The 15,748-nt window shown below is 36.2% G+C and overlaps 1 protein-coding gene across 1 annotated transcript; it reads right to left on the bottom strand.

Moving 5' to 3' along the window:
* Positions 1-469: 469 nt before the first annotated feature.
* On the bottom strand, positions 470-15,543 carry LOC115994374 (DNA polymerase alpha catalytic subunit). Its single transcript, XM_031118500.1, has 31 exons — positions 14,127-15,543; positions 13,123-13,293; positions 12,895-12,978; positions 12,690-12,764; positions 12,412-12,476; positions 10,094-10,184; positions 9,767-9,946; positions 8,772-8,935; positions 8,529-8,643; positions 7,851-8,030; positions 7,640-7,753; positions 7,216-7,335; positions 6,815-7,138; positions 6,583-6,675; positions 5,070-5,188; positions 4,885-4,957; positions 4,708-4,764; positions 4,497-4,589; positions 4,048-4,173; positions 3,873-3,970; positions 3,716-3,761; positions 3,087-3,200; positions 2,928-3,011; positions 2,694-2,807; positions 2,508-2,597; positions 2,342-2,418; positions 1,748-1,967; positions 1,441-1,494; positions 1,212-1,331; positions 912-986; positions 470-825 (listed from the first exon to the last, which is right to left on the bottom strand). The coding sequence occupies exons 1-31, from the start codon at positions 15,333-15,335 to the stop codon at positions 679-681; spliced, it is 4,692 nt and encodes a 1,563-aa protein (XP_030974360.1). The 5' UTR covers positions 15,336-15,543; the 3' UTR covers positions 470-678.
* Between the last annotated feature and the right edge of the window lie 205 nt (positions 15,544-15,748).

The following is a 15,748-nucleotide window of genomic DNA, read 5'->3' on the forward strand; positions in this document are numbered from 1 at the left end:
TATTTTGAGATGTTACTGTAGCAAAATGCAAAAGTATTAACGTTGCATTACAGGGTGTGGGGATCTTTTTATGCATTTGGTGCTACAATGAAATGCATAATAGATAATTGAATGTAAATGCTTTAAGTTTCTTTTAAAAAGACAAACAAACAAATTTTAAAACAGTTTCAAATAACAAATATAAATAATTTAATCTAGAATATCTAATATAATGTATCAACTATACTTTATTAAAAAATAATCGCATCATTTTAAGAATAGTTTGGAGGTTGGAACTAACATTTACAAGTCTCATCTCATCTACTATTTTTATTTTTCACTTAACTAAAAATAACAAATTATCATATTTTTCCAAAAATCGAGCAGCTCTGCGCCTAGTTCAGGTTTATAGCTTGAGCTAATAGTCATAAGATTATATTGCAGCTCAGAACTTCCTTTACTATCAACGATATATAATAAAAAGTGTCACTACGATTAAAACTATGTGCCATGTGCTTATAAATATCAACAGTATACAAATGATTTTTAATTCACCAAACTTGTTGAGTTTTACAAGCTCTCTTTGATTTTCCAGGCCCTATATTGTATAAATTTATGTCCAATATATACAAAGCAGAAGGTAAAAGAAGAATAATCTAAACTAACATTAACGCGCCAAGATCTGCATCATTTAGAAATTCAGACTGTGATGATAAAATCCTGCAGCTGTACCCACCCATAGGCACAACGATCCCGTATCCCTTGAACAGTTGATGCAGCCAACTGGACCATCGGCCGAATTTTGGCCAACTCTCTCTCAAGCGGTAGTCTAGTGCTACCCTCCATCTGCAAGGCCAAATAGCAATAAAAATTACTTGACGCATAAATTAATAATAGTGAAATTATAAAAATGGAGTGCAAAAGGAAATAACCTTTTCTATGCAGCGTACAGTGTCTAACAAATGGCAGAAATATGCCAGCTGCTTGTACAAATCTGCTTCAGTGTACTAGTGAAGGTATATTTTACACCCAAAAATACAGTAGAAATTAGTAATGGTGTTGTCTAATCATTAGATAGGAAAATAAATAAATAAATAAAAGAGAGGAGATTATTGCTAGAGCATTTTTTGTTATTGCCCAGAGCAACTTCAGGCATGCAATGTTTTACATTGTCGTGGCCATAACAAAATATGCCCTTAACATTGTTCACTAAGTTTGTGATGGATAGATACCTTTCTAATGAGACGTCCATTACAGCGAGGATAGTTTGGACAAACTGTTCCTTTCTCAGAATCACCAACCAGCTGGAGGTTGAGACTGCGTGTGGTGTATTTGCAAGTTTCATCATCACACTAAAAAAGAAAAAAATTAACCTATAATAAGAGCTCATTAGCAATAACAAAAATTATCACTACTACATAGTCCGATGTTTTCCGTAGTAATCTGCAAGCAGTAGCTTACGGTCATTACGCCCTTGTAGTACTTTGACACAAACCCCTCTGCTTGCCTTTTGACCTGGCAGTTAAGCATATTTTCAGTAAATATTCCACAAGATTTCCAAATTCCAAAACTCAAGCATGGGCTCTCAAGCAGTGTAAATATTGGACAAAAATAAATTTATATAATCTAATGTGTATAGATAAATGTTTAGACTATACACACTCCAAGGTTAAACTAAAATCAGGCAATCTAGAGTTTCAAAGCAAGTGCAGAAGATATGAGGTTCTCATTAATTTTTAGTTCAAGATACTACAGTTAACGTAAATACCTGGTTGGCAATCAGTGCAGGAGATATTCTACCCACTGTGCCTTCTTCTGGGCATTTGGGACAGCGCAACCTTTGCCAAAAATTGCAGGGGGGTTCCTCTACTTGTGGCTTTGCTGGCTTATCACTGATTGACATACAAAGGGAACTGAAGACAGCTGGACAGTCAAAAGTACCAGAGCAACTGGGACATGACAAGATCAAAGGCTCACAACCCCGATATCTGCAAGTCAATTAAATTAAATTCACCATAAGCATACATTCAATAGTTTCATTTTCAGAAGTTCTGCTCGGTTTTGATTCGTAACCTAGAAATTAGTAAACATCATGAAAGGTCAGGGAGACAGCAGACAACTTTAAATAATGAAAATGGAAATATTCAAAATTAGGGGGGAAGAGAGAGAGAGGAGGAGAAGAAGAAGAAATAAGGATGAACCAGAATGGGGTAAAACTAATGCATGTTCTTTAATGATGTATTACATCTACAATATTCAAGAATAATTCCCAACTTGACATGGTAACAAGCACGATCTTGAACAAAATATAAGCATTAAAATAAGTAGTTCAACAAATTGAGAATAATGACACATGACACACCTCTCCTCATCATCTACGGCGAATAAGAGTGAGCTGGAAGGATCATTGTTGACAGCTTCACTTGATTTGTTTTGAAACTAGAAGAAAGCATAGTTCACATGTCAGGAATACAATGAAGAGAAAATAAAACATATCTGGCCACCAGATGTCAAGCTGAATGGTTTACCTTAGATGAGTCCAGCCCTAAGCAGTCAGCCAAGCGTTCTGGGCTTGTACCTTGAATTGAAGCACAAAGCCGTGATACCACAGGATGAATCTGCAAGGGGAAACCAAGCTTTCAATCAAACCTTAGAATGGAAGTGAAAAATGACCATAATTGTTTGACATGGGAATCTGCCAAAGAAAACAAAACCTGCTGTGATAAGTAGTAATCAATGTCAATCATCCATTTCCCATCTTCTCTTTTCAGTTCATCAGGATGTCTAGCACGCTGAGCAATCCCTGTTGAACTAGCTGAACCAGTCCCCTGTCCACACAGAAGGAGAAATTATAGAAAAATGACATCTAAAACGCAAGAGCAGTATTTTCTCAGAGGTCAGCTACTGCTCATTCAACAACAAAAAACACAAATCAATGCATCTCAAACCTGCTCACAGCATATTATATAAGGGACTGTATCACCAACACTGCAGCCTGCAGTGTAACCACTTTGCTTCAACCGTTGTGCCACCTAGATAGGTGGAATGCATTAAATAAATAGGATAAGAAAATTTCAATTAATTGTGGAATGTGGGACTGAACTCACTTGAACATGTGGTTGGTTTTTGGCATCTGGGTAGGCTTCAGGGGGTTTAGTCAATGTCTTTGTGATGATGTATTTCTCAAGTGACACTTGTCCATTTCTCATATCTTCTTGTACCTGTTTAACATAGACTATATGATCAATTTAAGAATGACAATGGTTTTAAAGCATGAAGACACTGGTCAGTTCAACCCAATGATCATCTCAACGTGAAATTAGAGGGTATTTCCATCTTCCAAAGAAGTTGAGTTAATGATAACTTCACTTGTGTAAGATCCCTTAAAAACTTCGAGCACCTCGGCCACAATCAAACCCACATCAGCCAAAATGCCAAAGGAAGAGATAAGTTCAAAAATAAAATGTCATATCAAAGTTCTTCTATTCCAAATACAATCAATGATTGACATGTCACAAGCTTACTGGGATGAGCCTGTCCAATTAAAGAATTTAAATTGGTTCGTCAACAATTTGTGGCAGTCTTAAGATTTGGGTTCAATGGTAGTCAAATGACATAATCTAGGCTTCGGCTCAAGTATCATAGCAGTGCAATCATTGACTCTACATTCCACCTCTCCCAAGAAGTTCATCAGAAAAAAACAGTCATTGCAATGGGAGAATAAAAATGACCATACCTTCATTAGAGAGTTATGTATTGATTCAACAACATCCTCACATGACCTGGGAGCGTAAGAGCCAAAACATGTAACAAAACAGATAAGTAAACCAGATATTATCTTGGATTGCTAGCTCAGAACAATTTAAAAAATAATGATCATAATTTCATTTTACCCTCCCGACAAAATTTGACTTAGGCAAAAATCCCCCAACTCCTTTGATAGTAAGCTCCAGTCACGACGAACCATATCAAGACCCTTGCGTTCAATAACCTGCACCAACAATATAAACCCATTGCCGCATTTTCCTAAACGGAACAACTAAAACCCAAAGGGCATTGTTTTATAACCTCGTATGGAGACCCATCCTTAAGCTGCTGCACTTTGACAGCTGCATATTTCTTTTTCTTGAGAAGCAGCATTCTCTTGTACAAACCATCAAGATCAATTTCTAAACACCTATACTTCTTGTTAACCTAGAGAGAAAGAGACAGAGAAAACACACCTTAATAGAACACAAGACAAAAAACAGAGGAAAAAAAATGAAAATAATTCTCTTATATTCAGTTTCTAATTCTCTATCCAAGTCATTTGGAGAGCGAACATTTCCCAAAGAAACATTTAAATTGTAGGTCTCCTATCCTGCTCCAACATGTTTATAGCACAGGATAGCAAAAGGGTAATTATATTGAATCTAGTATCATCAAGAATATATCAAGTGGGCCACAAGTATAATTTTTTAACCATAAGATACTAAGCTAATATCCTACTGGTTCCAGGTTCAAAAATAAAGTTTCACCTCTTGGATGACTTTCTCTGCAATTGCTTTTGCTTTTGGAATATCATCAAGCCCACTGTAAATCATAATGGAATCTGTATCACCATATATTACCTGACAGATACAGAGCAAAACATCTTTTAAGAGCTATGTTCAACATTTAATTGATAAAAAGCAGATCTGAACATTAGAGGACAACAGTCAACTTCTAAATTTCAATACAAGAAATGACCTCCAAGTTCAAATTATTCTGAACAAGATCAACTGTACTCTGCAGAATCTCCCTTCCCTGCACAACAATTATTTGAGTTGCTCAATACTTAATAGAAGCACTAAATATAGAAGATAAAATCTCTGTTTAATTGAGAGAAGTTGCAATTTATGTATTTGCTACAAGTATCTCTCTTACTTGTAGTGTTATAAGCTCTGCCAGTGGCTTCGCATAAAATCGTGAATTGGAAAACCCCAGGCACCCATACATACTGCCGAACATAGTTGACCAAATAAAGTGAAAAAGAATGAATGAAAGAGTCAAGTCTTGAAGGTATTAATGGGAGAATTAGAACACGAAAGGTGCAACAAAAAAATACAAACCTGTTTGCAGTGAGCTTTAATGCTTGTTGCAGAATGTCTAGTTGCTGGACTTTGAGACCAGATTCAGTCCTCATCAATTGCTTCACCCTTTTCCTCCTTCCTACCAGATATTTCAGCAACTACAAAAACGCAAATGAGATAAACAATCTGCACCTACTATTTTAGATAATAAAAGGAAGCAAAGTACAGTACACTTCCACTCCATACTATATCAAAGTCCAATGCCACTACAAACAGTGAGCTTGGTTACAGTGTAACTGTTAATGAACCAGAATAAAGTCCCCTTGTTTTATTCAACTGTTTACACACGCAAATTCTTATAAACAAGCATTATGATAATTATTTAAGACTGTATCTTTAGAAAAGGATAAATCCATACTTGAAATCCAGAAAATATCATATCTATCCACAATATTCAAAAGGATTTTTTTTCCACAATATCAATGACTGCATTTGGTACAGCAGGACATAAGTTCTAAAAAAGGGTCCCAAATACTCTTTACTTACCCTCCTGTTCACAGCATCAGAAGTTCAAAAATCCATTCTAATATTCTAGATACTCCAAATTCATTCCAATATAATACAAACCTCAAATGATGGTAAAACAGGTTCCTTCGCTCCTTAAATCAGGCTGGTCACATACTAATCACATTATATTGTTCCAACAATGCATATTGAGCCTCTCAAAATAAGCCGAATAGCATTTTTTCTAGTCCCATTAAGAGCATTTGCACCAGCTCGTGCAAAAATTTCTGTATATTTTAGCATAAGAACTTACTTTTTCTATTTTACATACTCACTTTTCAAAACACCCCACATCAGATTATCTATTTTACATTACATTTCATTAAAATATCAATTTTTCTTGATTTTTAAAGTTGTTTCTTTTTCTTCACGCATAACAACCACCATCCACTCACTTCCTTCGTTCTCAAGATACGTAAAGAAAAAATAAAAAACTAAATGCAAAATGAATAATATAAATGTAAATTTACACAATTATATACTAACTAATGTGGGTCATTTTTAGGCAAAACTGTTCAAATTTTACACCTTTTTCTATTATACCCCTATGGGCTACTTTTTTGTTGTCCCAGGGAAACTATTTGCACTGATGGTACACTACTCCTTCAACTTCACAGCTTATAAGGCAGCAAGTGGGGGGAATTGTCTTCGATGTGAGACTGCAAAAAGTATCCCAGGGAATACGCAAATAGTTTCCCTAGTACAACAAAAAAGTAGCCCACAACACCCATTGATGTGAGGGCTCTAAATCTTAGAAAGTACATGAAGAAATGCGAAAGAACAAATCAAAAGAGAAACAAGTCACTAGATGTGGTTGTAAGTACCATCATATGCAGAAATTGGGAAATTCAGTTTAAAATCATATTGACATCCAAATCATGATAGCACGAAACCACATCTAGTGAGTGAATCATCATATCACAAAGTTCAACTATGCTGAGAAAATAATAAACAGACTGATGATTCATTGTGTCTGATGTGATTGTACCTCAGGTAGCACTCCTGTCGTTTTACTAGATGGTAAGCGGGGAACTAATCCATCCAAAGATCTCTCAACTGTTGTGAAGCAGATATTGTATTCCTATTAAATAAGTGAAAGATAACAAAATAACACAGATCAGAAACAATTTTCATCACTTAGAGAGAGAGAGAGAGAGAGAGAGAGAGAAGATATTATAGCAGACAAGTGGAAGGCATAAAGTGGGGGAATGGATGCAAACCTGAATGATAGAAGGGTAAAGACTATTGAAATCCAGAAGTAATATATACTTGTCATATAAACCCTTCTTTGGCTCCAAGACCAAGCCACCTGCATAGGCTGGACCTTTTTTGCCTTTTCCATGATCACTATGGGGGACATCATTATCAATATTTGCATCATCCACTTCCAATTCATCAAAATTTCCATCCTCAACACCATGGTTAATTCTTCGTTTTGTTAATTTTGTCTCCTTCATAGGATATGACATCTTGTCCGGGACAATATATTTCTTTGCATGAAATGCATGCAATAAAAGATATTCTACTCTCTGTGCTCTAGCACCCTGAAAAAAGTACAATTGAGATGTAAAGAAAATGTCATTGGTCAGATTGTGCAAGGAAACACATTGTGAGGATTCACCTGAAGAGTTTTTCCCCAGAGATTACCACTGATACTAGTCAGCTGACGTGTGAGGGGCAGAACACTCAAGTGAAACATGAGTTCCATAGACAGCCAAGCATCTGTCTCACCGTATTCAATCTGTATGTATTTAAATAAAATAATTAAAAGTTAAAATAGAGAGACCTAATACTATGAGAACCAGCACAAAGGGATCAAAATTTTCCAGTTAGACAAAGCTACTGTAGAACCATTATCTGGATTCTAAGAACTCATCTCACTTAGCTAGGCTAGATCCTCAATTGAACAAGTGGATTGCACACCCACCAAGAGACAAGGCTCTAACATCACTAACAAACATTATGATCTGTCAAAGTCCTATAGTGGTTAACATGACAAAAATGACAAAAAGAACAAGTATTTAAAGTAAAAATTTAGAACCTACGAGTTCCATGAGAGATTCTGAAGTTTGAAGCATTCTAGGAATATCATGTGGAGTGATCTCCTTCCGATCTTTGTTCAGCTGAGTCTTTGCAAGTTGTGTCAAAGAATAACTGACCTGGAAGAATCAAGGTTGCATATATGAAATAATAACCAGCATTACCACATGTTATGATTTCCACCACATGTTATGATTTCCAAGACAAGCATCATACCTCTTTTAATAGGTCACGGGAACACAAATATGTATCACATAAGAGCCGACCAGCAATGCAAGACATGATTCCTGGACTTGCCCCAGACCCAAACATGTTGCTTCTTTTTACAAGCCTAGGCATCACAGAACGCTTGAGGCGACCTATTTTGGACCACATACTGCTAGGTACTCTGCAAGTCTGTAATTCAAATATGAGCTTTTTTTCTTTTTTCCTTTTTTGAAAATGGCAGCTCATTATATATGTTTCATATGGATATAGCAGCAGAATTTGCATTCTAAAGAAACTCATAAGGGCATCTTTACATGATGGTAAAATTATGATACATGCAAACCAGTGAGCTCTAGCTCAAATGACACTTCCTTGATAATGTTATGGGATGAAGGGTAAGGTCGTGGCTTCAAACCCCTTTGGGTGAATGTGTGAATTACCGATCAAAAAATTATGATATTTGAAACTTAATATTTCAATGAAACTGCATCTGGCCAGCGGTTGGTTTCGCTGGGCATTCTTGAAGATGCAATTTGACAGTAAATATCATATTCCTTGTTATAAACTACAAAAATGACATGGTCATCATTTCTCCTATACTTATTTGAACACTAATATAAGACATGTATTATGGATATGATTAAATTCTTTTGATTAAAAAAAAAAACATTGAAAAAAAGTTCCCACCTGAGCTCTGTGGAGAAGTACATCCAGATCAAACCCCGATATATTATGTCCAACCAGAACATCACTATCCAACTTGTATAATTCAATCATCAACCTATTTAACAAAGCCCTTTCACTGCACAACAGAAAAATGAAAATACCATAACTACAGGAACTAAAATTTAATTTTAGTAGCAAAACACCATACCTTTTAAGAAGACACAGAGAAATTAATTGAAAACACATCATGCAGGTAAAACCTACCTGCTTTCAGAGCTTATAACATTTGATCCAGCCTTTGAGTTTCTATCAGTAGCCTCTTTAGCAAATCCCATTGGAAATATGTTCCCATCAAGCTTGCGGACAACAGTAAAATGGCTAAGCATACCAGGTCTCTTCCATTCTGAGGCCAACATTGGAGTGTCAATCTGTATGGTCAAACAGCACAAGTAGTGGATTATATTATCACATTGCAACAGCTTATTTAAGATATATTAGAATCAACATACTCAGTAACTTCACAATACTATTAGCAGTTTGAGTATAAGAATAATTGAAACTGAACCTCAACTTCAGTCAAAATTTTGCTGACAATAGAAGAGGAACATGTCAATGGAACTTTATGAACATCAATTATATAGAAATTTCCTCCAAAATTTTGGTCTTTCTGATAGTAAAATTTATTTTTCAAGCTGTAAGTGTAACACTTCATAAAAATTACTCAATAGCCTTAACCAAAAAACCACCAATACTTTTATCCTTTTTCTTTTTTTGTGGATAAGTAAACTCAAGCATCAACGTGTCAACTTTTTCGTACTAAATTTGCACCACTCAACTAAACATAAAATACTGACTACTCCATCACACATAAGTGATTATTATTTGTTTATATTGTGTATATTGTGTAAGACTTTTTTTCTTTTTTGAGAAAGAGTTTCAACCTATGGCGTCCGCTTCTAATGATAGCTCTTTATCATCAGACCAAGATACTAATCAGTTTTTAGTGTAGGCAAGAATTGAACCCCAGATCTCTTATACAACTATCAGAGACTTTTTTTTTTGTTGATATATCAACAGTTGGGGGTGAGAGGACTTCAATATATATTGAGCCATGAGGTTCTTGGCCATGTGTAAGACCATATTACCAGAAATACAAGTGCAAGAAGTAATTAATTTCATCATCTCTGTGAGCCCAAATTTTGACTCAATTTAGCACATCAACAATAGTACTGCTTACAAACAAAGGCTCTAGAACAAACCTTGGCCTTGTGACAGCAAACAACAGATGCGGAGACAATTTCATTTATGTTCTGCTTTTCATTGATAATAGTTTTCAAATTTATTGCTGTAACAACCACTGGAGGAATCTCCTTTGATGAAGATGACATCTGTATGTCTTTTGGAGAGTCAACAGTCACCTCAAATTTGCACCAGCTCACCTGTGTAAATTATAACCAAGCTGTTACAGCTGAAAATGAGAGCACACACACACGCATATGCATGAGAGAGAGATAGACAGACAGACAGACTTCATAAGCATTAACTAAACAACTTAAACGTCAAGTACCACGACTTAGAAATCTCACCCGTTGAGGAGTTGGACAACTGGAAAATTTTGAAACTGATAACCAGGAAGGCCCCTTAATCTTCCTTTTAATAAGAAAAAGCTCCAAAGCACTGCATATGGGGATATAGTCAGTTCACTATTTCATGGATGCATTAATTCTTAAGTAGACCACAACTATTATAAAAATATAATTACAGAAAAAATTTATCAAAAATAATGAATTTTGATGATAATTAAGATAATTCAACATTAGTAGTGAACTTCAAGTTAACTTGTGAACAATAAACAAAAGAAAGATCTGTCATAGAATGGGTTTGCAACAACAAGAAACAACAGAAAGAAACAGAGAACCCAAGGTTTCACCACCTAAGGTTGCATGGAATCACCACCAAGCTATAGAGGAACATCTGTAATCAAATTTTTTATTAAATGTACCATCCAAAACCATTTTTGAAGCCTATTTAATTTTAAATAGGCTTCAAGGATTACATTAAAGCACAATTACATCTGAAGAAATTCTCAATCAAAGTAAAAGCCAAATTCAAAATTTAAAAAGAAATTTGCTTCAAATTTCTAAAATAAAATATGGTATCTCAAAATAACAAACTCTAAAATAATTTTGGTGGTGCTCTGTGTCATTCTCCCCTTGTTAGAGAAAACTCGACATTGAGTTTTGAAATGCTAAAGGATAAAAACTTTGCACTTGACACTTTCACCAACTCTTGAAACACTTATGACAGCACTAAAAAGAAAGAAACCTTCTACTCCACCAACTCATTAAATTCATCTAGAATAATGAAGTCGATGTGTGGAGTTAGTATTGCAAATGTCAGAACCTTATCTTGATCCTCTATTACAATATGCTTGGTTGGGAGAAAGAGGATAGAAAATATTTGTGTTTTCTACCATGTGTGTTTAGTAGAGAGGAAAAAAAAGTGGAAGCATGGCGAGTTAATTACTATTATACCCTTATTATTTTTAAAGAGTGCAGGTAATCTTGACATTTTACCTTCTTCAAGTTTTCTCTCCATTTTGGAGAGAACATTTGTGGGCCAGGAGAGAAAACTCCCCCACCCCCATTATCCATTCACCCTATTTTCTCCCCTTACCAAACAAGAGGAAATAGCATTTTCTCTCCTCTTTTCCCTCCTCCATTTTACATCCTCCCTTAAAAAACTCCAACCAAACGCACTGTTAGTATCAGGCCTTTTCACTTCACACGCCACAGAGGAAAGATGAGAAGCAAATGCACCAAACTCATTATTCACAACCTGTGCACCCTATAATTATTGGCTTTCTTGTTTTATTTTCTCCTCATCAAGTAGTGATTCTTCAACAGGCTGTATTAGGTCTGCCACACTTGGTCTAGGTTTTCTTAAGTCTAATCTGTTGGCATTTATATTTCTTTTTCAGCAATAAGTTTTGGTGGTTCTTAATGTTCCTTTATCACCAGAATTTCATTACCAACACTATTGTATTGTCTCCCATATGTGAGGTTGTGGTTTCATTGCTGAAGGTCATACTTTGGAAGGAAGGAGCCACTGACTTGATATTTTCAGTCAAGTCTTGGATGACTTTCAGTATGGCTTGATACCAAAGTGGGCTTAAGACTAGAAACTGTCTTTTTCAAATTGTGTGACATGGCCAATAAAAGGCATGTTCCCCTGACTTTGACTGTTTCATTGATTTGAAAAATCGCCCTAATAGAATCAGGACATGTATTTCTCTTTATGGGATTAAAAAACATATTTCTCTCTAACTTTTTCTTTCATTTCTGCCCAATCAGTTAGGCTTATTTTTTCTAAATTTAAAGCTCTCAATGCGATACCAGTAATTGTTAGCTCAACCTATGAGTTTCATTATAGCAAACCTAACCTTCTTATCACCCAATAAACCTACTTGCTCAAAGAATCGGTCTATCTAATAACCAATCACTGAAGATCAATGGATCTTGACATCCATCAAAAGTAAAATGCTTCTAACATAACCATCATGCACTAAAATAATAAGCATCAAAATCATCTAAGAAGCATACATGAGACACCAGTGTCTGTTTGGAAACAGCTTATCTAGCTTTTTAATTAAGACTTTTTTGCTGAAAGTATGCTAAAGTATATTTGTACTTTAAAAAAGTGAGATTTTAAAAAGCTGTACATAAAAACTAAAAGTTAAAAACTGACCTTATAAGCTAAAGCCAAACGGACAGACATGAGGAATCAAATTGCTGATTTGAAAAAAAAAAAAAAAAAAAGGTTTGCTGCCTACATCAAAATCCATCTGAGAAGCATACATGAGACACTAGGAATGAGGAACCAGCTCAGCATACTTATATTATACCTGCAATGAGTTCCTAGCAGAGCAGAGAAAGATTCCCCTTTTAAATCCACTGGAAGTGGCGGGTCCTGGAAGAATAAAAGATAAGCATTACTTTGTAAAATACAGCAGTAATCTCCCAAACTCATGACTAATTAGAAAGAAACACAAATTAAATTAAAAAATTATCTAAAGAAAGAAAGAAAACAATACATAAACCATTGACATATGAAAAAACCAACATGCATGTCAATGTTCTAAACCATATTGCTGATTTGATTCAAAGGTTTTGAGTAATATACCTTGAATGGATAATTGATCTTAAGTACATAATTCTCCCCCATAGGTATGTCAGATCGCTCAAATGCATATTTCCTCTGTAACATGTATACATGAAACAAAACAAGCGACAAAGCAGAATGAAGAAAAGGAAAGAAATTTTTTTTTGTAAGACAATTGTTGTATATAAATTTGACAATGCGCGTCAGAATGATTCAATTTGCAGACCTTAACCGGTGCCATGCTAAAAGCTGAGACATTGATATCTAACAACTTCTTTGCAATTTCACTCTTTAATCCTGAAGCCAAATGCTACAAATATGAAGAAAAAAAAAAACTTGAATAAATAACGACATCAATGGTAGCAAACAAGGAAAATAAAAAGAAATCATAAAGGACCAAAGAGGAAAACAAATATATATACAATTCTATATTATTTACAAAAACATATCTTACTTGCAGCCTTGTATGGAAAACTGTGGGAGAAACCCGAGATTCTGCCAAATCTTTCTCAAGCTTTATCATCTCTTCACTGTGAAACAAAGAGCCATTTGGAATTGCATAGACACATCTTTGCATGTTCTTTACAACAACACAGCAACTATGGTATGTACTTCCTGCTTTGACCTAAATGGCAGCAAAAGGTATTTACAGTCTAGTTCATTGTTTCATCTATATTTATAAGAGTCATACATTGAAGCAACAAAGCTCATCTATATATATATAACGTCCATGATGAAAGATGCTTGAATGAGAAAAAGGCAAAGTAAACCAACAAGCACTAGAAATCTCAAATGATACATATGACAGGCTAAAGTATCAACTTTTCAAGCTTTATTACTAAATAAATACAAAACTAGGAACCAAATGAAAATGTATGATTACATTCCTTCATGTTCTTCAACAAATGAACAGCAGTCTCCATTGACCTTAGAGCTTAATGAAATAACATATGCCAAGATTCAAGCTTACAGAAGAGATCCCAATCTGCAACAATAGCATGATAGAGCAAACACCAAATGGATAGAACATGCTGAGTCAAAAACTAGGAAGTAAAAAAGATAAATATTCCATAAAAAAGTGCAAACATCACTCCAATTTTGAATTGTGCAATACTCAACTTACACAATTTTCAAATTCTACAAAATGCCATGGGGCCAAAAAAATCAGCAAACTGAAGTATTTAAATATGCATCACTTGCCTTGGAAAAGAACTCATCAATCCTTAGGGATAGTAATCAAGCAAAGACTTTTAACAAAGCTAAGTAACAATAAATACACCCAAAATAAAATTTATAAAAAAAACCCCCAAGTCATTGCCTTTGTTTTGCTCACTTTGTTCAACATCAAAAAAGTCACAATCTTCTATCACCATAATTTCATGCAATGCACAATGATATAATTCACATAGAATGCTTTCAATATTATATGACAAAATACCAATATCACCATTGTGTTACCTTCCCAAACAGATATACGACGCCCATATTAGCACCATAAAACTCCTCGTGCGCATCAAGAATGTAGAAAGGCATTGAACCATCTGAGTCCAGATCGAAATCCGTCTTCTCTTCACAGCTTGAACCATTACTGACCTCCTTTGCAACACCACCATCAATGCTCCCATTTCCTCCACTCCTCACTGCCTGCCATCCTGCAGTCGCACTCAAGGCCGGATTGTTCTCTTCTTTTTTAATCTTTGCATTCAAAGCATAACCCTTATTCTCTTCCTTCTTGACCACCGTTTCCGCATTCATTTCAACACCATTCTCCATCTTCTCCTCAATTAAACCTTCTTTACTTGAAAATTTATCCAATTCCACAATTGGGTCCTCACATTTCAATCCTCCCCCACCTTCAGATTCCTCAATCAAACCCACCTTCTCATCCTCCTCACGATTTCGCTCCAAATTCAACACAGAATCACCATTGGCAACAACCCCACTTGCCAATTCACTCCTATCTACAAAATCAGCTCCTCCAACATATAAATTCTCGCTCTTAACACCACTAACCGGAGCAAAACTCTTGGAAACCGGCACCGAACCCGAATGCAATTGCAATTGCGGTTGCGGTTGCGACCTTCTACGCCACTCTCTATCGTTCTCATCCGGTGCAAACTCTGCAATCACATCATCAACAATACTATCACAACCCGAAAACCCTTTCGCCTTCTCATCCTTGCCCTTTTTGAACACTGACGATGTGAACATCGACGAGAGCCTCTGTTTCCCCATCATAGCTGCGGCGGCCGATAAAGAAGCAGAAGAAGCGGAGGGTTTCTTCGGCTGTGGCTCCCTCTTCTCTGCCTTCTTCCGCTTCGGCCTCTCCGGTTCGCCGTCCGACTCACCGGACGATAAAGGGAGGCTGGACTTAGACCAGTCCTCTTCCTCGCCCTCGTCGCCATAGCCGAGGCCGTCGTCGTCGACAATAAAAGCCCTAGCCTCCTCTCGCCGCTTGGCCACGAGTGCATCGTACTCGTCCTCTTCGACGGTGTCGTAAATCGGTTTCTCCAGCTTGATCTGGAACTCTACGCCGGCGCCGGACTCTGATCGGCGGGATCCGCCCTGACGAAGGGCTTTCAGACGCTCTAAAGCCTCGTGGCGCGCCGTCGCCTCTGGGCCTCGGGCCCGCCGTCGAGCGGAAGCTGCAGATTGCTCGTCCGCCATTGTCTACTCTGGTTTTGTGAGTGCGAGTGTGAGTGTGTTTCTCTCTTCGAATCTGAGACTGAGAGGCACTTTCTTTTCCTTTTCTCACTCTCTTTCTTTCTGAAATCGTTGGGGCGAAATGGGAAATGGACTTCAATGGGTGTAAAATGGCGGGAAAATTTTGTGGTTTTGGGCGCGAATGTTTCTAATGGCAATGGATGACTTTTTTCTTTTTTCTTTTTTCTTTTTTCTTTTTTTTTTCTTGCTTTTGAGCTAAAACAATGGCTGACATTGGGAATTGGACTCACATAGTACCCTCTCAATTTGAGGTCAACCCTACTTTTTCAACTCAAATTTATGGGATTTTTATATGATTTTGTTAACCCTTTTTTGTTTGGAATCAAAATATTTATTAAAAAAAAAATCATTTTCAT

Source organism: Quercus lobata, chromosome 6 (genome assembly GCF_001633185.2).
Source record: "Quercus lobata isolate SW786 chromosome 6, ValleyOak3.0 Primary Assembly, whole genome shotgun sequence".
Lineage (NCBI taxonomy): Eukaryota > Viridiplantae > Streptophyta > Magnoliopsida > Fagales > Fagaceae > Quercus > Quercus lobata.